Source organism: Brachionichthys hirsutus, chromosome 2 (assembly GCF_040956055.1).
Source record: "Brachionichthys hirsutus isolate HB-005 chromosome 2, CSIRO-AGI_Bhir_v1, whole genome shotgun sequence".
NCBI classification, from domain to species: domain Eukaryota; kingdom Metazoa; phylum Chordata; class Actinopteri; order Lophiiformes; family Brachionichthyidae; genus Brachionichthys; species Brachionichthys hirsutus.
In genome coordinates, this window is record NC_090898.1 from 1,115,891 (window position 1) to 1,141,055 (window position 25,165).

Consider the following 25,165-nt stretch of genomic DNA (forward strand, 5'->3'; position numbering starts at 1 on the left):
TAATGTGTTTTGTTTAAAAATTCGTACCAGCATTTTTTACATATTGTCACAAACCTGGCTCATCAGTTTATGACAAAACGGGGAGACCACACATAATCTGCATATTTACAAAATATTTAATGAAATTATTAAACTCTGCGTATCAGTGTGTGCAGCGTTGGATGTGTGTGGATGCGTGTGTGTTGATCAGTTAAAGTTTAACTGATGTTTAACTGTTAAACACATGTTCTGAGATGTGTCTATGTGTGGATGAGGGGGCGTGTCCGCGTCCAGCTGGGGCTGCGCCAAGAGAGAGAGAGAACGGAGCGGAACGGAACGGAACGGAACGGCAGAGATATGCCAGCGATGGAGGAAAAGCTGGGCTTCATTTGACAGCTCATGTTCTCCAGAACGTTTCAGAACACTCGTTCCCATCTAATGGACTCTCTGTCAGGCCCAGTCCGCCGCGGTTCTGCTCGAATCGGTCCCAGAAACGGCCAGACGCCGGTCTCACGGGCTCGAAGCAGCAACAGTGCAATATAATATATAAATGGAATAACATCTCTCGGTTCTCCTTTTCCTTAGCTTTGTGTACGCTGATGTTAAGTCTCCGCTGTCCGTCCAAAGCCAGGTCTATCCGGGACGTCCCAAAAGTTTCTAGCGCAATTTGACCATGAATACGCGCGGTCGCTGCTCGTGTTTGGAGGCTTCTTGGTAAATTATTCATGTCGTAATATCCCATCCGAGTCCAGACATCGTCAGAAGTTGAGAAAAGAAGGCAGAAAAAGCAGGAAACACGGGTTCTTGCTTGACGTCCAGACATCCAGACAGCCAGCGCTTCCGTGTTTACAAGCCTGTCTCGAACAAGCGGATCAGCTGATGAGTGCGCTGAATCACTCACTGGTCTCCTATGGGCTGGAGACAGTATTACACATGGCCTCATTCTGCAGTATTTTAATGCCGCTGAACACAAGAACACGTGACGCACTAATTGTATTATTAAAAATGAAAAAATCATAAAATATATAATATAATATCACTGATGTTATATTATATATTATATGATTTTTATATTATATTTAATAATACAAATACATGATTTTTATATTATTTTATATGATGGCAGGTGAGGCTGTGCCTCCCCTGCCTCCCCTGACTGCACGTCACTGCTGTGAAGCGAGTGGGATGAGGACCAGCACATCCAAACCTGAGGCCAGGTTCTCGACCGTAAAAAGGTGGTCTGCCCCCTCTGGGTCGGTGAGGAGTCTTTGCCTCAGGTGAAGGAGTTCAAGTATCCGGGATGGAGGATGGAGCGTGAGCTTGACAGACGGATCGGTGCAGCAGGTGCGTTGTATCGGTCCGTCGTGGTGAAGAAGGAGCTGAGCTGAAAGGAGAAGTTCTCGATGTACCTGTCCGTCTACGTTCCGACTCTCATCTCTGCCCATGAGCTTTGGGTCATGACAGAAAGAACATGATCCCGGATACAAGCGGTCCCAATGAGTTTCCTATGCAGGATGGCTTGGTGCACCCTTAGAGACAGGGGGAGGAGCTCTGTCACCAGGGAGGAGCTCGGAGTAGAGCCGCTGCCCCTCCACATGGAGAAGAGTCAGCTGAGGTGGCTGGGCATATATTTCAGATGCCCCCTGGACATCTCCCTAAGGACAAAATCAACATTACTTCCCATTACAGAAAATTCATTGAACCCTGCAGACCAGGACCCAAACTACTATTTCCCTACGGGCAATTTAAAATACCTGGGCATAAATATTTCACCTAAATTGTCTGAGTTAACCCAATTAAACTTCACCCCACTTCTGGATAAAATCAGCAGTGATCTGAAGCATTGGAATAATCTCCCGATATCCCTTCTGGGAAGCTTAAAATGAAAATGTTACCATAAATCAGTTATTTATTTTCAATGATGACATTTAAACCAACTTCCAACTGCTTCCAATTGTTGGATTCAGCCATTTAGAGGAGTAAATCTAAAGGAGGTCTGGACGCACCAAATTGTTTGCTCTATTTCTTGGCTAACCAGCTACAATATCTTATTCTATGGACGCACCCGAATAGAGACTCTAATTACTGGTTAGAATTGGAACAGAAGGACTGCAAGGATATTAGACTCGCAGATCTCCCCTTTATCACAACAACCATTAAACGGCATAACTGTTTTAAAAACCCGATGATTTCTTCCACCTTGTCCGCCTGGTGGAAAGCGTTAGAAGTTACAAATTCTAAACTGGAACCCTGCATGTTCTCTCCAATCTGGCACAACCCTGACTTTCAGGCCAGGAACCAGCCGCTCCATGTAGGTACGTGGGAACCAGAACCGGCTCTACCCAATGTGGCGCCCTAGGCCAGATTTTAGATGGCGCCCCCCTCCATTGACAATTTACATGCACTTACAAAAGAAATCGAATGCCATTGCTTTTATCATTGTCTTTAATTTGTAAGGTAACATGTCACCAAATTTAGAGACTTAACAAATCACAAATTAATACAAACAACTCTGAAATAGAATATAAAAAAAACACAGCACCACCTCCCTCCCCCAGGGTACGACATTAACGGCTGCTCAACTGCCCGGGGCATGTAGATACTCATTTCGGGCAGAGACTTACTTTATGCAGGCTGCCCGACAGGACAACCAACTTTTATCAAATTATTTATCAAATCCGTACGGAAGCGTAGAAGTGCCAGTGTTGAGAAAATCGTTTTGTCATTTGAACGAGATAATAAAGGTGTTTGAACGTAGATTGAATGTTGTTTGGACGTAGATTGTAAGTCGTTCGAATGACTTCACATGTGAGCTTCATCTGCTAGCACCATGTAGCTGACGGCTGCAAAGTGCCTGCGCGAGTTAATAGCCCGTGCCATTATGGGAAAAGGTCATGTTTTTAGCATTTAGCGTAACTTCTCACAAGTCATTTGATTTTGAATGGCATACTATCTACGTTTGAAAGACTTTATCAAGACGTTTGGACACGAAATCAAAACTAAATACAGGAGAACTTTCTTTAAAATGTCAAAACAGCATAAATTATTTGATGTTGGTGTAACAGGGGGCTCAATGGCAACTGAAGACAGGCAGAACAAAAAGTAAAATATTTGTGGGCAACCAACAAATGGTTTCTAGCATCTAAAACAGTTAACGTGGAACCCTGCTCCCCTTACTGCAAGGCTTCGTCATCAATGCGGCAAGAGTAGCTGGAGCATAAAGCCCAGACATGAGAGGTTTTAATTGAAATGCTAAATTAATTGCAATTCCTTGTAAATGTAGTCATGACATGGTAAGGTTTGTACATTTGGGAAGCTTGGTTTGCAACATGTCACTACCCCTTTTGGGGGAAATGACCCCTGACCAGTATCCACAGTAATTCTTAAAACTCACAGTCACCGAAAGCTGACCTGACTTTGGGTACTTTTGGAAACCATGAACAAATCACAACCATCAATTAGCCCCACATTCATACCCAGATGAATCCCAGGCAGGTGCAAGCTTGACTGAGGACCCTCTTGCTGTGATGCTCCAGCATGACCCACTGTGGGTCAACCACAAATATGATTACAAAAATGCTATAGGGTGCAACTTCAGGCACTCATTGAAAATTGGATACCAGGCTCTAGTGACTCATGGCTGCATCAGCTCAATGTTTAATCTGCAGTGTTTTACACTGGCACCATTAAGTTGCTTTGGGTATTTGGGACAGGAAGCCACTCTCCACTACTTCCTGTCTGATAACGGTGATCTCTGGAAGACCAGGAGGAAACCGCACCAGAAGAAACATGGTGAGGAAAAGGGAAGGTGACGCTCGAAGCTGACCGTCCAGTTATAAAACAAAAACAGCTGGAGAAAATTGAGGAAGCTGTAAAATAATCCATTTAGAAATACTCTTTAGAAGTCAAAGAACATAATGAGACTTGACATGCTACTGTCTCAAATTAAAAAGATAAAATGCTCATTTACCTCAGAACTTGCTGTTTTTGTTTTCGGGTGACTTGATTTAATTTACTTTGTGCGGGTTGTTATTTTTGTTGTATTTATTTCTATATTTTAATTCTTAACTTTCTCTTTTTTTTTTTCTTTCTTTTCTTAGAGCGGAACGAGTGGGCGGTGCGGGGTTACAGGGTTGGGTTTTTGAGTGACGATGGTATGGAGTTATATGAAGCAACTTTATCTTAGATGGTGGTGTATATTTCTTTGTATTTTGATATATTTGATTACAGAGTGCTTGTTATTGTTTATGTTCTGTAACAAAAATTCAATAAAATCTATGTACAAAAAAAAAAAAGATAAAATGCTGTGAGAGTGTGTGTTTATGGCAGAAAAAGGAAAACAGGAGGGCAATACTTAGACAGCAGCAGCATGGCGTGAACGGTGTGACGAGATCCAAGGCCTTGTTTTGACTTTGTGAGAATCAGAGAAAAGGGCCAGAAGCAACATGACAGAGAGCGTGTGAGAAACAGGGATGAGGGGCGGAGGGACTGCAGGAAATCAGCCTCCAGAATGCGTGCTTGGTTCTGTGCCTCTCTCTCCTGCTTATCTCCAAACACAGGCTGGTATCTCTTTCTCTCTGCCTCCGAGTGTCGGCAACACAACTTTGACCTGCTTGCGTCAGCGCAGATATCAAAGGCCTTGTGGGCGTGAGAGAATCCACAGTTCAAACCACGAAGGGGTCGTCTGCACATCTGTAACACAGCTGGAGTACGCGTTCAAATACTACCACTAATAATACTCCGATTACTACTACTGTTGCTACTAGTAATGCTACTATTGTTCGTACTACTACTGTCACTAGTACTACTACTGTTTCTATTACTACTGCTACCACTAATAATACTCCTATTACTACTACTGTTGCTACTAATACTGCCACTATTACTACTACTACTGGGCATGGATCCGACCCGATACAGCTGGGCATGGATCCGACCCGATAGAGCTGGGCATGGATCCGATCCGATAGAGCTGGGCATGGATCCGACCCGATAGACCTGGGCATGGATCCGACCCGATAGAGCTGGGCATGGATCCGATCCGATAGACCTGGGCATGGATCCGACCCGATAGAGCTGGGCATGGATCCGATCCGATAGAGCTGGGCATGGATCCGACCCGATAGAGCTGGGCATGGATCCGACCCGATAGAGCTGGGCATGGATCCGACCCGATAGAGCTGGGCATGGATCCGACCCGATAGAGCTGGGCATGGATCCGATCCGATAGAGCTGGGCATGGATCCGACCCGATAGAGCTGGGCATGGATCCGACCCGATAGAGCTGGGCATGGATCCGATCCGATAGAGCTGGGCATGGATCCGATCCGATAGAGCTGGGCATGGATCCAACCCGATAGAGCTGGGCATGGATCCGATCCGATAGAGCTGGGCATGGATCCGACCCGATAGAGCTGGGCATGGATCCGACCCGATAGAGCTGGGCATGGATCCGATCCGATAGAGCTGGGCATGGATCCGATCCGATAGAGCTGGGCATGGATCCGATCCGATAGAGCTGGGCATGGATCCGATCCGATAGAGCTGGGCATGGATCCGACCCGATAGAGCTGGGCATGGATCCGACCCGATACAGCTGGGCATGGATCCGACCCGATAGAGCTGGGCATGGATCCGATCCGATAGAGCTGGGCATGGATCCGATCCGATAGAGCTGGGCATGGATCCGACCCGATAGACCTGGGCATGGATCCGACCCGATACAGCTGGGCATGGATCCGATCCGATAGAGCTGGGCATGGATCCGACCCGATACCAGAGTTGATCCCTGTGATTTAGCAGTTTTCCTTGCTGTGTACATAAAATAAAGGCTAAAATGTGTCTGTTGTGATTGTTGTTTACTTTCAGCTGGACCAGATGTAACGGAGTAAATATGGATGACGACCGTAACACTGGCATGTCTCACTTTCAAGGACACAATATGTTCTGCTATTTAAGGTAATTATTTGCTGCTAACTTATATTTAAGAAAACATTTAAGTACGCAATACCGTGGGTAATAATATTTAAGGGAATTGCTCATTTCTAGTTTAACATTTCCTCCGGGGATGTTTCTTCTCCACTGACCTTTAACCTTGGCTAGGAGGACTTGATGTTGTCTGCTGGTGCCCAACCTTAAATCGGTCTTTCGACCCTTAACCCTCGACCTGCGGACGGTGAGGGCGCACCCGGCCGTGGCACCAGCACCACCTGCTGGTCAAAGTCGGTCTCTGCGACCGGAGCACCGGCGCCGGTTCCCCGTGTCCGGTACGTGACCGTAATGTATGTGTGTGTGTGTGTGTGTGTGTGTGTGTGTGTGTGTGCTGCTTCACCACACCGAGGACCATGCGTCACGTCACGTGACATTAACGCGCTAACGAAGGGACTACACCCTGTTGCGCATTCGTAGGCTTTTCCCGGATGACGTGTCGCTGCGTGAGAACGGCTGGACCAATCGAGGCTTGGTTGAGGCAAGCCGGGGGCAGGTGGAGGTAAGAAGGATGCGCTCCAGGTAACGACTCGGACTCGGACACGTCATTGATCAGCTCCCCCACGGAGCGTCGTGCGCCGCGTGGAAAACATGGACGGCATCACGCAGACCCATCGCGTCGTTTCATCCGCGGTGCGCGTCTCTGCGCGGTGTCCGCTTCCTCAGACCCACGAGCCTCGCGCGGAACCATCAGGAGCGCTGCGTGGGCTGCGTGCGCCCCGTGCGGCGGCGCGTGCGTGGGGATTCCCTGCAGACCTTTATACTCACAGCCAGTAGCTGCATGTGTGGTTTGATACACGCACACACACACGCACACGCACACACTGGTGCGTGTGTTCCAGTTTGTGGCCTGCACTAAAGAGCCACTTTATATGAATCAGAATCAAACATGAGCTGTCTGTCCTGTCTGTCCTCTGTCCTGTCCTGTCCTGTCCTGTCCTGTCCTGTCTCTCCTGTCCTGTCCTCTCCTGTCTGTCCTGTCCTGTCCTCTCCTGTCCTCTCCTGTCTGTCCTGTCCTGTCCTGTCCTGTCCTGTCCTGTCTGTCCTGTCTCTCCTGTCCAGTCCTGTCCTGTCCTCTCCTGTCCTCTCCTGTCTGTCCTGTCCTGTCCTGTCCTCTCCTGCCCTCTCCTGTCTTCTGTCTGTCCTGTCCTGTCCTGTCCTGTCTGTCCTGTCCTGTCTGTCCTGTCCTGTCTGTCCTGTCCTGTCCTGTCTATCCTGTCCTGTCCCGTCTGTCCTGTCCTGTCTATCCTGTCCTGTCTCTCCTGTCCTGTCCTCTCCTGTCTGTCCTGTCCTGTCCTCTCCTGTCCTCTCCTGTCTGTCCTGTCCTGTCCTGTCCTGTCCTGTCCTGTCTCTCCTGTCCTGTCTGCTCTGCATCCGATCGGCACCGAGCTGCTGCTGCTGAACCAGCCGGAGCCCGTCCTCACCTTGGATGTCCAGAGAGCCAAACATCTTGTGTGGCTTTGCTCAGACAGTAATCATCTGACTTGGATGTTATTTCTCGATGTGGGACGTGGCCCAATCAACAATCCTTCAGATTCGGGTGGCGCCTTTGTGGATCTGGGTTCCTCAGCGCCCTTCACTCGCTTTATTCTGCAGAAATAAGGAACATGGCTGAAATGTTTCTTCTTCTAGAATAACTGTCAAACTCAACAACAAATTGTGTTACTCATGTGATCTCGGTGCTGTTTCATGTGAGGTTGCCACATCAGGGCTTGTATCTAATGTGGAACATGGATTGTTGTAAAGCGAGAACACAGCTGTTTCCGTGGCGATAAGCATTGTGCAGAACTAATCGAGTTCAATTTGAGGAGATTTTCTGACCCAGTTCACAGAAACAGACATTCAAATCTAGAACTGGGTCCGTTATCAAGCTAAATACTTCATCTTGATTTTGTCCTGAAGAAGGCTGTTATAGACTTGCCCTTCGCTGAAGACAGCTGTGAAGGAAACGTCTACAATCTTCTTCTCTGCTCATAGTGACTGAAAGCTCCGGTGCTGCTCGGCTTCTCGTAAAATGAAGGAAGAGGAGGGGAGCTGTGTTCAGCGGGGTAACGTGTGGATGAATCAGAACACCAACCAAACCTCAAAGAGGGTAGAGGCCATTAGGGTGTGTGTCAGCTGAGGAAGAGGAGGGCGAGCATGCCTTCCTCCATCTCTCCGGAGCTGTAGCCAAGCAGAAGACGCTCATCATACCTGAGCGGTGCGCTAATAAGCGAGCTGCTAGCACACGCCAGCGTCATCGCTCTGGAACGCCACACCCCAGAACATCAGCCTCTTTCATGGACCTTGTAATGATCGATCACCTGGTGAGACCTTTTCATTTAGGATGTTTTATCACTAAAAATAAAGGAAAGCATGACATTATATTGAGGATTAGGCACTCCCTGTGTAGAAAAACCACGGAGGGAGAGAAACGAACAATTTCTCAACGTCCTTGACGCAGAGGGAGAGGTGATGTCATTAGAAACGTTCATTCAGAAGAGATACTATGTAAATAATATTTTATAAAGACCCAGAGGCATCTCTCTTCATTCTTTCTTTGACATTTGCAGAGTAGGATCCATTTCCAGTGGGCGTCGCCCTGTGGATAGGAAGCAGCTTTGTCTCAGGTGTCAGGTGTCGCTGCGGAGACTCACATTGTTCTTCGACTGCATCCACCAGTTAAACGTTTGCCGGGTTCTTGCATATAAAAAAGGGAATCACATCAGCACTCTGCCGAAGTTGCTTTTCCAAACCAGTTAGCCCAGTTACTCTTTCCACTTTAACCATTTCACTTCATTGTCGTGGCATCTTGTTGCAGCGGCTTTAAGACTTTCATTTCAGGCCACTGGGAGACAGACTCCCCGACCCTAAAGCAAAGAAGTTCCTGCTGTGCAGATGAAGGTCCCGGAGGTCAGACGGGGGGGCCGCCACCGCCGCTTATTCATATGACAAATTCTCACTCTGATCTCACTTTGAAAGCCGAAATCAAAAGGCAAGATTATGATGCAGATCGGAACAAAGTGAGATCAAATAATCCAGTGAGCTCTGTTCCATTTATAGTCCTGTTTGATTCCTCAGCAGAAAAACAAACAGGGGACTGCAGGGACTTGCCTCGCCGCATTGTCCACAGTGTCCCCCTTTTAACTTCTCAGACAGTCCCACCTCATTGCATCGTCACCTGAAGTGAAAAACACATTGCAGTCGATCAACGAAACCTTCAATTAAGATTTCAAGTGTATTTCATTGCCTGTCATCAGCAATCAGCTGGGGAAGTAACAGCAGAACCCATGACTAACTGGACTAGTTTAAGTTTCTGTCACACAGCGTGAAAACCCCAGAATGCAGAGACGACGTCCTGAAGTACCACAAAACATTACTCAGGAAAGTATATAATAACAGACAGTAGTCAAAAATAGATACTACAACAATACACTGTCTAAAGATCTAAAATCTAAAATCGAACTGGTTGAGATTCGGGAAAAACAAGTAACAAAAAAATACAGCAAAACTAAAATACACAAAAAGGTCATTTACTAAGTGGCGTGCAGGCGCGGGAAAAAACGAGAACCAAAAAACTCTGCCAAACAAAAGAGAGACTACGACCCCACCGTGGTCTCCTCCCGGTGGGACATGCCCTGAGCACCGCACCAGGGAGGCACCTCATCTGGCTGCTCTCAACGCGGAGAGGAGCGGAGATGCGCCGCTCTCGGACAGAGGGCCTCACCCTGTCTCTAAGGGAGAGCGCAGCCAGCCTAGGAGGAAGCTCATTTCAGTTCTTTGGGTCCCTACCCAAAGTTCATGACCCTGGTGAGGGTAGGTTTTTGGTGCTCGGTCGTCTGGTCGGTTGCTTGGTTGTGTCCTGCCAACCTTCTAACCCTGCTACCATGGCGCGTTTTGTGAAGGCTTTGCTACAGCAGGATTGACACACATTAAATATCAAGCTGACATTTTTTCTAATGTGGCTAAGCAGCGCTTTAAAATGAAGTTATAATTAAGTTAAATGATTATTAACAGAATTATCTTTGAATAATACAAAAAATATTCCATAGGTTGGCATTAGCTGTTCTTATTTGTAATTACTAATCAATCAATCCATTTGTGAAGATGTTGTGCGTTGCTATGGTGATGCTATAATGGCTGTCGTGTCGTACAGCGTAAACTAATGCTGCAAGAGGACGCTTCACTGAATGCTTGCATCCATTGATTCTCTGAACCGGGTTGTCCGTTACCGGGTCATGCTGGAGTACGGTATGTAGTATTTATCTAGAGTTCTGACTGGCTTTCAGTCCTCTCATAATCAGCTTTGTTTTGAAAGCGTAAACTGTTCAGAACATGTAAGTACATAGATAACAGCATTTATAAAGCCGGGCCAAAATGCCGTCTTTTTCAGAAGCACTTCTTTTATCCTAGTTTGAATTCATGCTATAATTGCTGAGTTTTCTTAAACATGGAAATGCTGCTGTGAGTTTTTGTACACGAGATGGAGCCACAGGCCCTGAAGCAATAGTTCACCTCCAGTAGGAGGAGCCGTGAGCCGTTCTTACAGGTGGATTATGTGGCGGGAGCACCGCCCTGTTCCACACTGAGGATGTGTGCTTCAGCACTGCTTAGAAGAGGCTTTGAAAGACAGGCTCAGTGGTCGCCTCTGAATCTGATTCTCAGCGTTCAACACATAAATGTCACCAGACCTGTTGATTCTCAGAAGGTAGGAGACTCTTTATGTTTGCTGTGTTTGCTGGTACCAAGTTCCTTTATTGTGTTTATTCATGTCCTTTAGTTTTCTTCTCTTTGTGTCTTATTTTTGACATTAGACCAGCATGTGTGATCCAAATGTCAACCCATGGATTGTTCAGTATTTACGCTGCTGCCATGCCTGTTGTAAAGTAAAACAAGGGCCTTCACGCAGTCTGTCCATCACGTATCCACACCGAACGTAGTGACACCGTTGTCTGTTAACAAACAATAAAGGCTCATTTTTTATTTTGAGTTTTATTGTAGTTAAGCGTTCAGACGTGTTTCACGGTTCGCTTCCTGTATTTTACCCGTCAGTGATTCCCTTAATAGGTAAACGTCTTTTTTTTCACACTTTTAATGGCCTGACCTGGGTGCTTACCCTCTGGCCATTGATTAGTCAAAGCGGCGCTGCCTCCGTCATGTGTCCAGCAGACTCCTGGCTCTAGTACGAACCTTTGAGCAGGTCAGATCTTTCACTACTACGATGATATGAGTAGCAGGTGCTCGGTCTGTCCGTTGTTGTTGGTAATGAAGGCTGTGGCCGGTTTAGCTAACTACCAGTGTGTTATTTGAGGCTTGAGCTAAAGTGTGTGTGATTTGTGTGCACAGACAACACAATGATCATTTTAATCCCATGGCAGATGCACCTATGCACACCTCAAGCTGCCCGCTGTTCTGAAGCATCCTTCATTCAACCATTCAGAGCAGCATCAGAACAGATGAGTTCACATGAACTGATTTGTTCTCTGCTCCTTCCACAGGATGTGATTATCCTCTCCAGTCAGAACTGCCTTTCACCGTTTGCTAAATAGAGCGAGGCACTTCCCCGGGCTGCCGTTAGGAGATCATCAGCACAAGGAACTCCCTCTCAGCTCCGGATGATTCACTGTATGTGGTTCTAAACATATCAGCGCCGTCCCAGTGCCCGTCATCAGCAACATGCCAGTCTTGCTGAAGGCAGATGCCTCCTTCAGCTCCAAGCAGGAGCTCCTGGACTTACATGACTGCCCTCTCACTGGGGGTCCCGCCCTGGACAACCCCAGCCCCATGGACTCCCAGATGGGCAGCCCAGTAAGCTCAGCCCCCAGACGTCCTGGCATCACATGGGCCGATGGCTCTGCTGGACCTCACATTTTCACAGAGGCTTCCCCAGACCATTTATGTAATATCAAAACAAGACCCCATGCAGAGACCCCCACTGGATCAATGACGATATCCACCGACCCAGATCAGCTCTGTGGCTGGGGGCCTGTGACGCCAGAGGCTATCCAAGTCTTCAACACGTCCCACTGGGTTCTGTTCTTCCTGTGCGTGGCCTCCTTCCTCCAGGGGATGATAGTCAATGGCTTCATTAACACGGTGGTCACCTCCATTGAGAGGCGCTTTGACCTGCGCAGCTATCAGGCTGGCTTGATTGTCAGTTCCTACGACATCGCAGCCTGCGTTTGCCTGGCCTTCGTCAGCTACTTCGGTGGGACAGGACATAAGCCTCGCTGGCTGGGATGGGGCATGCTGATTGTGGCGCTCGGTTCTCTCGTATTCGCCTTGCCTCACTTCAGCACACCTCCCTACCAGGTCAGCATGCCCGAAGGGACAGGAATGTGCTCTGCCAACCATACCAGCCTGTGCCAGGACCAGGACGGTGGGGGGCTGTCCAGCTACTGCTCTGTTTTCATGCTGGGTCAGTTTTTACACGGGATGGGCTCCACACCTCTCTACACGTTAGGGGTCACGTACCTGGATGAAAACGTCAACGCCGACTATGCGCCTGTTTACATTGGTGAGTCAGCAGCCATCTTTAAATGTTTCTGCTTCCTGTGTTTGTCTTACGCAGACTTGACAGCAGCTACATTACTGTCTGTGGGAATTGAGGTATTACTGGTTCTACTGGTTTTACAGAGGAACACATATACTGTTAATGGGTGGCTAACAGTCATGCTAACAACATCAGTGAGTGACAACTGGACAAATAGACACTTTAATTTTATAGATTAATTTAAAGATACATCAACTCCAGACAAGGAGGATGGAGGCTAACACACTTCTGTTGATACTGCTAAAAGTACTACACTACCACAATACAGTACTTTTAAAACATGTTATCCCCAACAATGTTGACAGCACAGAATAAAACAGTTATAGAATTGTACAAATACATGAAACAAATTTGTATAACAATTGTAAGACTTTACTGTAAGTTCTGAAATGTTGTGGTTTTTTTTAACTTTAAGATTGTTAGTATCACTTTCCCCCTGTTAAAAGTGAATGCCAGCCACAATGCGATTTTGGCCAAGTTTGGAGCCTGGTTTTCAGGGACACTTTGATGTTGGAGTACCAGGAGGTGCTAGCATAGTCAAAGAGGGGCTGAACGAGGGCTCCAGCAAGCGTCCGGAGACAAAAGCAGACATTCTGCCCAAAACTCTTGTTCTCTGATTGACTTTTTTGATCACCTTAGTTGCCATACTATCACCAGACAGGTATTTGTCAAGAACACAGCCCAAATAGGTAATCTCTCCTTTGCTCGAGATTACTGTATTATCGACTGTGACCCTGAAATCTCACTTAGAGATAAATGTAATCACACTCACATTTTTTTTAGATTACTGTGTATTTTTCAGAATTTGCCACACAAAAATAGTTTATTCCTCCACACAAACGCGTTGCCAGTTATTCACCTTATTCTTATCCACCTATGACATCCAGCCAGCGGTGCTGCCCTATAATGTTGAACAGCTCATTCACTCACCAAATTGCACCTTACATCCTCTCCCATTTCAAACAGCAGGGAAACAAAATGAAGGAAATGGTCTCACCAAACACAAACACCCACAACGTGCCCTGTTTGCTAATGAAACCGCCCCTTTGTGTAGGCTACAAGGAGCCTAGAAGAACAATGGGGCAGTCTTCTGCTGTAGGACAGGAAACAGGATGCACTCCCTCTGCTCTGGCCCCGTGGCTCTGATCTCTTTCTCTCTGTCACCACAGGGATCTTCTACACAGCGGCCATCTTGGGTCCAGCAGCAGGATACCTGTTGGGAGGATACGCCCTCAACTTTTTCACCGAGATCCATCTGACGTGAGGATTCATTGGCTGGGAGAGTCGAACAGATTAGAGCAGAGCACACAAAGGTCGAAGCTCATTTTGGGTTAGGGTTAGGGTTAGAAATGTGTTGGTAAGGCGGTACATGTTTCCCCGGAATGTAGCAGAGACATTCTATAAGTATGTACCCCTCTGTGTCCAAGTCTATAGGGGGCGCCCCGTCTCTCCCAAATCTGTAATCCAGTCAGGACTCAGTAGCAGAATTGGAACAGCTTGCGGATGAAACCACCTTCCCCTAAAGAAAGTAAAAGAACATTAGTATGTTTCTTTATTTTACTTCTGACATAGTCGAATGAGGTGAAAATGATCATTTTCGTTATTTCACATTCATCTAGGAGTCCTTCACTAGCACCCTGTGGGTGGAGAGGAAGTGAACTGACTGCTAATAGCGTCTTGTTCCTGTTTACTTGTTGCAAAAAGCCTTCAGTGCTTTTCATCAGTAAATGTTTAAAATAATGGTTCATCCCTAAACAACACTATTTTTTATAAAACCAAAGTTTAAGTGTTCGTTCCTTCAGTCTCTGCTAGATTAGAACAGACTTCTAAAGGACAGTGCGCAGAATAGGACAGGAAACGTCCCATGATCCCATGTCTGTTTGCACTGCGTGTGTCTTTACAGGACAGAGATGTCCCCAGACGACCCACTGTGGGTCGGAGCTTGGTGGATTGGCTTCCTCGCCGGAGGAGCAGCAGCTCTGCTGGTAGCGGCCCCCATCCTGGGCTACCCACGGCAGCTCCCGGGTACCACTCGTCCCCACTCCGCATCTTCAGACTCTATTGAAACAGGAAGCCGCTTAAACCATCAAATATCAATTTGATTTATTAACAGGTGATTTCTTCTTCTTCTGCATCTGCAGGCTCGCAGGACTTTGCGGCCATGCGGTTGTCTGAAGCACACCAGCTGAAGGATGGGAGCCACACCCCAGCCTCAGACCCTGAGTTTGGGAAGACGGCCAAAGACATGCCGAGGTACTGCATGTACCCCACAAACAGGGATTAATACCCAGTGGGTGGTTTAACAATGCAGAACTTCCTTCCTGTCCGGTTTCATCCTCTGGACTGTCCTGCTCCCCCTCCCTCCACGGTCCCAGCTTCCCAGGACTGGTCTGGATCCTTATCATCTTGATGAACAATCCCCGCACGTTCCCAGTGCAGCGTTGTCCTTCCAGTGTGTGTTTATTGTGGGCGTGGCTTAGCTTAATTTCAGAAGAAGCTTCATACTGTTCTTCCTCATTCCCTCAGATCGGTGCTGCTTCTCCTGAAGAATCCTACGTTCCTGTTCCTGTGTTTGGTGGGGGCGACTGAGGCCACCCTCATCGCCAGCATGTCCACATTTGGTCCAAAGTTCTTAGAGTCACAGTTCGGTCTCAGCGCCTCAGAGGCTGCCACATTGTTCGGTGAGTCATATAGATCAGCGGTCCTCAACCTTTTTTGCTCCACGGCCCGGTTTCATCTAAGACAATAGAAAATCCCGCTTCACAAAGGCATGAAGTTAGAAATGGAAGCAGGACAGGCTCGATTCAACAGGTTTGTTCACAAATGGGTCGCGGATCCATTCTTTTGTGGTCGGGAAGTACCGCTCAAACTCTTTGATCTACACAAATAGCCTATCACATGAACGAGACCTGTCAAGATGCACAAACGCATGCAGTCGTCTGTGCGTCATTACGCACAGAAGTCACTTTTCAAAATAAAACCTCTTCAGACTGATAATCAATAAAAAAAATCAAACGTTCTGTGCGGCCCTGTAAAACATGCCTCACGGACCGGTACCGGGCCGCAGCCCGGTGATTGGGGACCACTGATATAGAGGATATATGATGAGGATGAGAAGTCCAAAGTTTGACCAGCTTGGTCAAGTTGTTCTATTTCTAATCTGTACTCCGCAAAGACAGACTTGTTTGGTCTTGACTTATTCTATTTCTAATGTTGGTGACATTAGTTCTCTATAATCCCAGTCTTTAATTTCATTTGTCGCAGAAAACATGAGGAGGGTGAGTGCATCAGTGGGTCCAACTCCGTAGATAGCATTTTCCAGGACCCAAAGCCCTTGAATCGTAGTAGACAAACGCTGTGATTGGGTATAAATGGTCCGAGGCGCTCTGATGACAGGTAAAAATCCTGTATAGGAAACAGGGACGCCAACGTGTCTCGACTTTACCGGGATGCCCAATCATACCGTTTTTCTGCTACGATTCAAGGGCTTTGGTTTTCTTTTCGTTTTAATTTCATTATTTGACCATGATATTGCATCATTACCACATAATTTCACCAGAGGTGGCATATGTCAAAAAATGATGGAATTCGTACAGTCTCTTATTTTAGATGATTCTGAGAGATGGTCACTAAAAAGAATTCAGTGTTTATCCAGTATTAAAAGTTTCCCTCTAAGTAAACTTGGTTGTTTATTAATTTGTTGATAATTAGACGGCTAAAGTCTTCAGATTGGAAAGGCGTCTGTCAGGAACAGCAGCATGACTACCCCTTGGAGTCCAGACAGGATGTTTGACTTTATTTGTACTGTAATAAATATATTCATCACCTTCACACTAGTAGTGGCGGTGGTGACAGATGACTCTGCTGAGACTGTTGAGTCTGATGAAATGATGAATTTGGTGAATCTTGAAGACCTGTCCATGATGGTGAGGTGGGGGGTATATAAGGCAAATATATGTGTGAGAGGTGTGAATAACAGAATGGCATACTCTCAAACACCTGATTGGACCTTTCCACAGGTCAGTTGGTGACAAGTGTTATCACGATTTGGAAAAGAAGGGGCATCATTCTTAGGGTGGCGTTATGAGTGTGGAGTCGCACGAACTCCAGAGAGATGATGACCAAAGAAGGAATTCTATTATGGAATAGTTCAAGTCTTATTATTACTGCTCATGTCAGGTGCATTTTCCTTGACCCTGTTCCTCTTCCTACCCAGGATACATGGTGGTGCCAGCAGGAGGTGGTGGCACCTTCTTGGGTGGCTACATCGTGAAGAGACTCAACCTACGCTGTCGAGGGATCATCCGTTTCTGCATGATGTGTTCAACAACCAGTCTCCTCGCTATCTTCATTTTTCTCATCCAGTGCCCCAATGTTCCCATGGCTGGGGTCACATCGCCATACCAGCCTGGTCTGTTGGAGGAGCTCAAACTGGACCAGTACAAACACCTCTATGAGCCTTCCAGCAAGCTGCAGCTTAATAACAGGTGGCCATTGTTTAGCATTTTGATGTCGTGGTAGTTGGGTTCCAAGACCCACCGCGAGATGGGAAAAATTGCCAAGTAGAGGCGAGACAGTTATGATATGATGTATGCTAAATGGACTGCACTTGTAAAGCGCTTCCCCACCTTCGCGGTGCTCAAAGCGATTTACAATTAGGCCCCGTTCACACTCCAGTGGGCGACTGCTGCCGTGCTGCCAGGCCCACTGGGACCAGGGACACACGACATACGGACAGTCAGAGCTGTCCGTATGTCAGTGGTTCAAATCCCAGCACGGGTCGTCCAGTGGCCTACTGGTCACTGGACGACCCGCTCTACCAACTGAGCCACAGCCCATGTATATTTACGTATATATTTACACTTTATTACGAACCTGTCCCACACATGATCAACCCTCCCTGTATTACTGCAGACTGTATTACCCTATTCCACGCAATTACATGAACAGTAGAGTTGTATAATGGAAATACAAGACGTATTAAACATATTAAATACATGAAATACACAACCATGTAAAACAATGTACAATACGGTAGTCCCTCATTTTCCGTGGTTATGTTACGGGTCCCGGATTGGTGGCCGCATTAACAAAAAGAAAGTCTGTAAATCCGAAACGAATCGTTCGAGCAAGAATCAGACACACCCTTTTCCTTCTCTCTTCATTTGGAACTCATTTATTTGTACAATATATATATATATATATAAACAGAGGGATCACACTCCTCAGCCTCCCCGGTAAGGTCTATTCAGGGGTACTGGAGAGGAGGGTCCGCCGGATAGTCGAACCTCGGATTCAGGAGGAGCAATGTGGTTTTCGTCCTGGCCGTGGAACTGTGGACCAGCTCTACACCCTCGGCAGGGTCCTTGAGGGTGCATGGGAGTTTGCCCAACCAGTCCACATGTGTTTTGTGGATTTGGAGAAGGCATTCGACCGTGTCCCTCGGGGAGTCCTGTGGGGGGTGCTCCGGGAGTATGGGGTGTCGGACCCCCTCATACGGGGTGTCCGCTCCCTATATGACCGGTGCCAGAGCTTGGTCCGCATTGCTGGCAATAAGTCGGACCTATTTCCAGTGCGGGTTGGACTCCGTCAGGGCTGCCCTTTGTCACCGATTCTGTTTGTAACTTTTATGGACAGAATTTCTAGGTGCAGCCGGGGCGTTGAGGGGGTTCGGTTTGGTGACCTCAGGATTGGGTCGCTGCTTTTTGCGAATGACGTGATCCTGTTGGCTTCATCAGGCCACGCCCTCCAGCTCTCACTGGATCGGTTCATCAGCCGCATGTGAAGCGGCCGGGATGAGAATCAGCACCTTTAAATCCGAGGCCATGGTCCTCAGCCGGAAAAGGTCAAGTCAGGAGCTCGGAGTAGAGCCACTGCTCCTCCGCGTTGAGAGGAGCCAGATGAGGAGGCTCGGGCACCTATTCAGGTTGCCTCCTGGACGCCTCCCTGGTGAGGTGTTCAGGGCACAGCAAAAATGGTCACAATGGGGGCCAGAGGATTCAGTTGCTCTGCCCCTAAACTCTGGAACTGGAACCTTATCTCCATCAGCTGGACTCTTTATAATAATGAAATCACATTTACTGTGATTTCATTGTGTTTTATACTTGATGTTTGATTTTAATGTAAGGTGTACTTGGGTGTCATGAAAGGTGTCATCAAATAAAATTAAATATTATTAATTATCATTTTGAAATGTCAATTTTTTTTAGTTAATTAAAAAGAAACGCTAGTAACAGGAAGAACTTATTGATTACTGATTTAGTTAGTTGAAGGTAAGAAACATATCCGTTCTTGGACCATCCCATTTCTGCGGCCACTCCCCTAATTTCTGAGACCCCTCCCCCATTACTTCTCTTTGTGTCTGCAGCTCCTCTTTGGAGGTCAATCTGACAGCGGACTGTAATGCCGGCTGTAATTGTGTCAGAGAGCTGTACAACCCAGTGTGTGGGACAGACGGCATCATGTATTATTCTCCTTGCCACGCCGGCTGCACCGCCCGTAACACCACAGACGCCGCAGGCAGAGAGGTAGGGCTTATCATTCCTGCTAACAGGTACGGCATCCAGTCCTCGACAAGCAGCATTCACGGTCATTCCATTTACATGTGCTGACTTCCAAACCGGCGAAGGTGACCTCATGGCTGCTTTGAATGGCGTGTGCCTGTGTTCTTGTAGGTGTACGCTGGATGTAGCTGTGTGGGGGGTAATGTGTCAGGAGGAGAGGAGGGCTTCGCTCTGGAAGGGAAGTGTGGCAGCTCCTGCCAACACATGCCAGCTGTCCTGGCCTTACTCTTCATCATCATCAGTTTTACCTTCCTTTGCAGTATCCCAGCACTAACTGCAACTCTCAGGTGAGCGCCCACATCACTGCTACAACCCCAAAGCAGTTTGGACTCTGTGTAAAATGTAGATACTGTAGAGACAAAATGAAGGCAGATTGCTGTCTTTACTCAGTGAAATAGTACTCATAGTCTCTCCTAATAAGACCAGGTTTTCCCCAGAATGTCTGCCAGTTATCTATGAAGCCCACGTTGTTTTCCGGACACCACCTAGACAGCCAGATTGGGCAGGGGGCCAGAGAAAACTACGGAGTCCGACATCGTCGTAGCAAAGCTACACACTCAATATTAATTTTTGATGCCAAGGTCAGCTACTGGTAAATGTTCTTGTTGTGCCGCCAAGTGGCCAAAAGTTGGAATTGTAGCTTTAATCTTGTGAAACCTCTCGTCTGTGGCCTCCTGAGAAAACCGCCATCAATTTTTTTAATGTTTTTATTTGTTGTTGTTGTTGACAAGAAAACCTTGCAAATATATATTATATTAATCTATGATATACTGATCTTGATCCTCCTATTGCAGCTGTAAGTGAATGGAAAATATCAATGCATGTTCTATAGGGGCTACAAACCACTCAACAGAGCTGCTGTTTGCTTTGCACCCTGAACAAAAAGCTTGCTGCTATGGTTGATGTCTTTAATAATGATCTCACTAGAGCGTCAAGCTTTAATGTGACCATGCAGAGATCCAGTGTTGCCTGACTCACTCTATGCCGTTCAGGTGTGTGCCACACAGCCAGAGATCCTTCGGACTTGGCATTCAGTGGATGGTGGTGCGTGCGTTTGGTACGTCGACTGTGTCCTTATTTATTTATTTGATTATACTTTTAACCCTGTGAAACACAAACGTCATAATCTCATCCAATCTTTGTGTATCAGGTAGCATTCCAGGACCCATAGCATTTGGTTCTTTGATTGACATCTCCTGCTTACTGTGGCAGGATAAGTGTGGTGAGCAGGGCTCCTGCTACCTCTATCGGAACTCAGCCATGAGCCACTACACAATGGCAGCAGGCATCATCTATAAGGTAATACTATACATCATCTCAGTGTCAGGCAACATGAGCGGAACCAGCACTCACTTTTCAGTGTACAATAATTTATCTGCTATGTGATGATAGAGCACTGAAATTTCTTCAAATATGAAGTTGCTAAATCTGAGGTTACACTATCAGTGTAACCCTCTTCAGCCTCACAAACGCTTAATAACGCTGTATCAGACTCGTGAATGCTTAATAACGCTGTATCTGACTCGTGAATGCTTAATAACGCTGTATCTGACTCGTGAATGCTTAATAACGCTGTATCAGACTCAGGAATGCTTAATAACGCTGTATCAGACTCATGAATGCTTAATAACGCTGTATCAGACTCAGGAACGCTTAATAACGCTGTATCAGACTCGTGAACGCTTAATAACGCTGTATCAGACTCGTGAACGCTTAATAACGCTGTATCAGACTCGTGAAAGCTTAATAACGCTGTATCAGACTCGTGAACACTTAATAACACTGTATCAGACTCGTGAACGCTTAATAACGCTGTATCAGACTCAGGAATGCTTAATAACGCCGTATCAGACTCGGGAACGCTCAATAACGCCGTATCAGACTCGGGAACGCTCAATAACGCCGTATCAGACTCGTGAACGCTTAATAACGCCGTATCAGACTCAGGAATGCTTAATAACGCTGTATCAGACTCATGAATGCTTAATAACGCTGTATCAGACTCGTGAACGCTTAATAACGCTGTATCAGACTCGTGAACGCTTAATAACGCTGTATCAGACTCAGGAATGCTTAATAACGCCGTATCAGACTCGGGAACGCTCAATAACGCCGTATCAGACTCGCGAACACTTAATAACGCCGTATCAGACTCGGGGACGCTTAATAACGCCGTATCAGACTCGGGAACGCTTAATAATGCCGTATCTGACTCGTGAACGCTTAATAACGCCGTATCAGACTCGTGAACGCTTAATAACGCCGTATCTGACTCGTGAACGCTTAATAACGCCGTATCAGACTCGTGAACGCTTAATAACGCCGTATCAGACTCGTGAACGCTTAATAACGCCGTATCTGACTCGTGAACGCTTAATAACGCCGTATAGGACTCGTGAACGCTTAATAACGCCGTATCGGACTCGTGAACGCTTAATAACGCCGTATCTGACTCGTGAAAGCTTAATAACGCCGTATCGGACTCGGGAACACTTAATAACGCTGTATCGGACTTGTGAACGCTTAATAACGCTGTATCGGACTCGTGAGCGCTTAATAACGCTGTATCGGACTCGGGAACGCTTAATAACGCTGTATCGGACTCGTGAACGCTTAATAACGCTGTATCAGACTCGGGAACGCTTAATAACGCTGTATCAGACTCGTGAACGCTTAATAACGCTGTATCAGACACGTGAACGCTTAATAACGCTGTATCAGACTCGTGAACGCTTAATAACGCTGTATCTGACTCGTGAACGCTTAATAACGCTGTATCAGACTCGTGAAAGCTTAATAACGCTGTATCAGACTCGTGAACGCTTAATAACGCTGTATCAGACTCGTGAACGCTTAATAACGCTGTATCAGACTCAGGAATGCTTAATAACGCCGTATCAGACTCGGGAACGCTCAATAACGCCGTATCAGACTCGGGAACGCTCAATAACGCCGTATCAGACTCGTGAACGCTTAATAACGCTGTATCAGACTCAGGAATGCTTAATAACGCTGTATCAGACTCATGAATGCTTAATAACGCTGTATCAGACTCGTGAACGCTTAATAACGCTGTATCAGACTCGTGAACGCTTAATAACGCTGTATCAGACTCGTGAACGCTTAATAACGCCGTATCAGACTCAGGAATGCTTAATAACGCCGTATCAGACTCGGGAACGCTCAATAACGCCGTATCAGACTCGCGAACGCTTAATAACGCCGTATCAGACTCGGGGACGCTTAATAACGCCGTATCAGACTCGGGAACGCTTAATAATGCCGTATCTGACTCGTGAATGCTTAATAACGCCGTATCAGACTCGTGAACGCTTAATAACGCCGTATCTGACTCGTGAACGCTTAATAACGCCGTATCAGACTCGTGAACGCTTAATAACGCCGTATCAGACTCGTGAACGCTTAATAACGCCGTATCTGACTCGTGAACGCTTAATAACGCCGTATCGGACTCGTGAACGCTTAATAACGCCGTATCGGACTCGTGAACGCTTAATAACGCCGTATCTGACTCGTGAAAGCTTAATAACGCTGTATCGGACTCGGGAACACTTAATAACGCTGTATCGGACTCGTGAACGCTTAATAACGCTGTATCGGACTCGTGAGCGCTTAATAACGCTGTATCGGACTCGGGAACGCTTAATAACGCTGTATCGGACTCGTGAACGCTTAATAACGCTGTATCGGACTCGTGAACGCTTAATAACGCTGTATCGGACTCGTGAACGCTTAATAACGCTGTATCAGACACGTGAACGCTTAATAACGCTGTATCTGACTCGTGAACGCTTAATAACGCTGTATCAGACTCGTGAACGCTTAATAACGCTGTATCTGACTCGTGAACGCTTAATAACGCTGTATCAGACTCGTGAACGCTTAATAACGCTGTATCAGACTCGTGAACGCTTAATAACGCTGTATCAGACTCGTGAACGTTTAATAACGTTGTATCAGACTCGTGAATGCTTAATAACGCTGTATCAGACTCGTGAAAGCTTAATAACGCTGTATCACACTCAGGAATGCTTAATAACGCTGTATCAGACTCGTGAACGCTTAATAACGCTGTATCTGACTCGTGAACGCTTAATAACACTGTATCAGACTCAGGAACGCTTAATAACGCTGTATCAGACTCAGGAATGCTTAATAACGCTGTATCAGACTCGTGAACGCTTAATAACGCTGTATCTGACTCGTGAACGCTTAATAACGCTGTATCAGACTCGCGAACGCTTAATAACATTGTATCAGACTCGAGAATGCTTAATAACGCTGTATCGGACTCGTGAACGCTTAATAACATTGTATCAGACTCGTGAACGCTTAATAACGCTGTATCTGACTCGTGAACGCTTAATAACGCTGTATCAGACTCGCGAACGCTTAATAACATTGTATCAGACTCGAGAATGCTTAATAACGCTGTATCGGACTCGTGAACGCTTAATAACATTGTATCAGACTCGTGAACGCTTAATAACGCTGTATCAGACTCGTGAACGCTTAATAACGCTGTATCAGACTCGTGAATGTTTAATAACGCTGTATCAGACTCGTGAATGCTTAATAACGCTGTATCAGACTCGTGAACGCTTAATAACGCTGTATCACACTCAGGAATGCTTAATAACGCTGTATCAGACTCGTGAACGCTTAATAACGCTGTATCAGACTCGTGAACGCCTAATAATGCTGTATCAGACTCGTGAATGTTTAATAACGCTGTATCAGACTCGTGAATGCTTAATAACGCTGTATCAGACTCGTGAAAGCTTAATAACGCTGTATCACACTCAGGAATGCTTAATAACGCTGTATCAGACTCAGGAACGCTTAATAACGCTGTATCAGACTCAGGAATGCTTAATAACGCTGTATCAGACTCGTGAACGCTTAATAACGCTGTATCTGACTCGTGAACGCTTAATAACGCTGTATCAGACTCGCGAACGCTTAATAACATTGTATCAGACTCGAGAATGCTTAATAACGCTGTATCGGACTCGTGAACGCTTAATAACATTGTATCAGACTCGAGAATGCTTAATAACGCTGTATCAGACTCGTGATTTAATGATGCACGTTGGCACTTTCCTTGCTACACCTGTGAAGGAGGCTGAGGATTGTGATCCCCCTGTAGTTGGGCCACACCCTCATTCTTGAAAAGGAGAAACAGGCGACATCCAAAAACAGGCAGGGCAGGTACACGATGATCAGTGTCTCGAGTGCTGCAATGGAGGAACGGCTCACGACAATCTGGCAAGCGTCTGGTGTCTGAGCTGAAGGGGTGTGATGAAGCAGACGGATCCAAAGGGGCCGGCACAGGTGACGAGAATGAACTGATGACCAAGGAGGAGACCGATCTGTGAAAACAGGACATCTTGTTCTGGGACGTGGAAAATATTAAACTAGACTAGATAGCCACTGCGACAGCTCCCGACAGCATCGCTCCTGGGATCATTCAGGAACTCAACCCTCCCCACACCACCACAATAAAGTTTCAGTTTAAGAGGGAGTTGTTATTATTAAAAGACTATACCATTTTCAAGTTTACGTACAAGCTGACAGCTGCTGATCCTCTGAATTTCAGACCCTCCTGACGTCTGTTGTCCGTCCTCTTCTTCAGGTTTTGGGGTTAAGCTTTTTCTTGTTAGCGAGCATCTCATACCGGCCTCCTCCGGAGTCGCCTCAGAGCAGCTGCGGGAGCACCGACCATGGAGGAGGGGATGGGAACGACCTGTCTGTTAAAGATCTTCTTGAAGATGGCATCATTGTGAACCAACATGCCAGGCTATGACATCATCACCTCCACCGACTATCTGACAAAGCAAAGCACACAAAAGTACACAGAAGGAGGGACAATCTTACTGTGACTGTATCAGTGTGAAAGGCTGATGATGTGTCTTTATGTGGTTAGAAATACACCTATGTGTATTAGATGTGGCATATGAATCATTTATGAGGTGATACTGTATGATGGATTACTCTGATGTATGTTCTGCACACAGATAAAGTTTTTACACTGGAGGCTCGATAGGACAGAAATAATGAAGCCAAATTCTTTCCATATCAT

The 25,165-nt window shown here is 46.5% G+C and overlaps 1 protein-coding gene across 1 annotated transcript; it reads left to right on the top strand.

The window, feature by feature from the left end:
• The first annotated feature begins 11,622 nt into the window (after positions 1 to 11,622).
• On the top strand, positions 11,623 to 24,889 carry slco4a1 (solute carrier organic anion transporter family, member 4A1). The gene is made up of 11 exons (XM_068750558.1): positions 11,623 to 12,463; positions 13,669 to 13,759; positions 14,403 to 14,524; positions 14,641 to 14,752; positions 15,026 to 15,180; positions 16,716 to 16,986; positions 18,867 to 19,026; positions 19,174 to 19,349; positions 20,055 to 20,119; positions 20,213 to 20,361; positions 24,719 to 24,889. Exons 1-11 carry the CDS (start codon positions 11,623 to 11,625, stop codon positions 24,887 to 24,889), a joined length of 2,313 nt encoding a protein of 770 aa, XP_068606659.1.
• Positions 24,890 to 25,165: the final 276 nt, after the last annotated feature.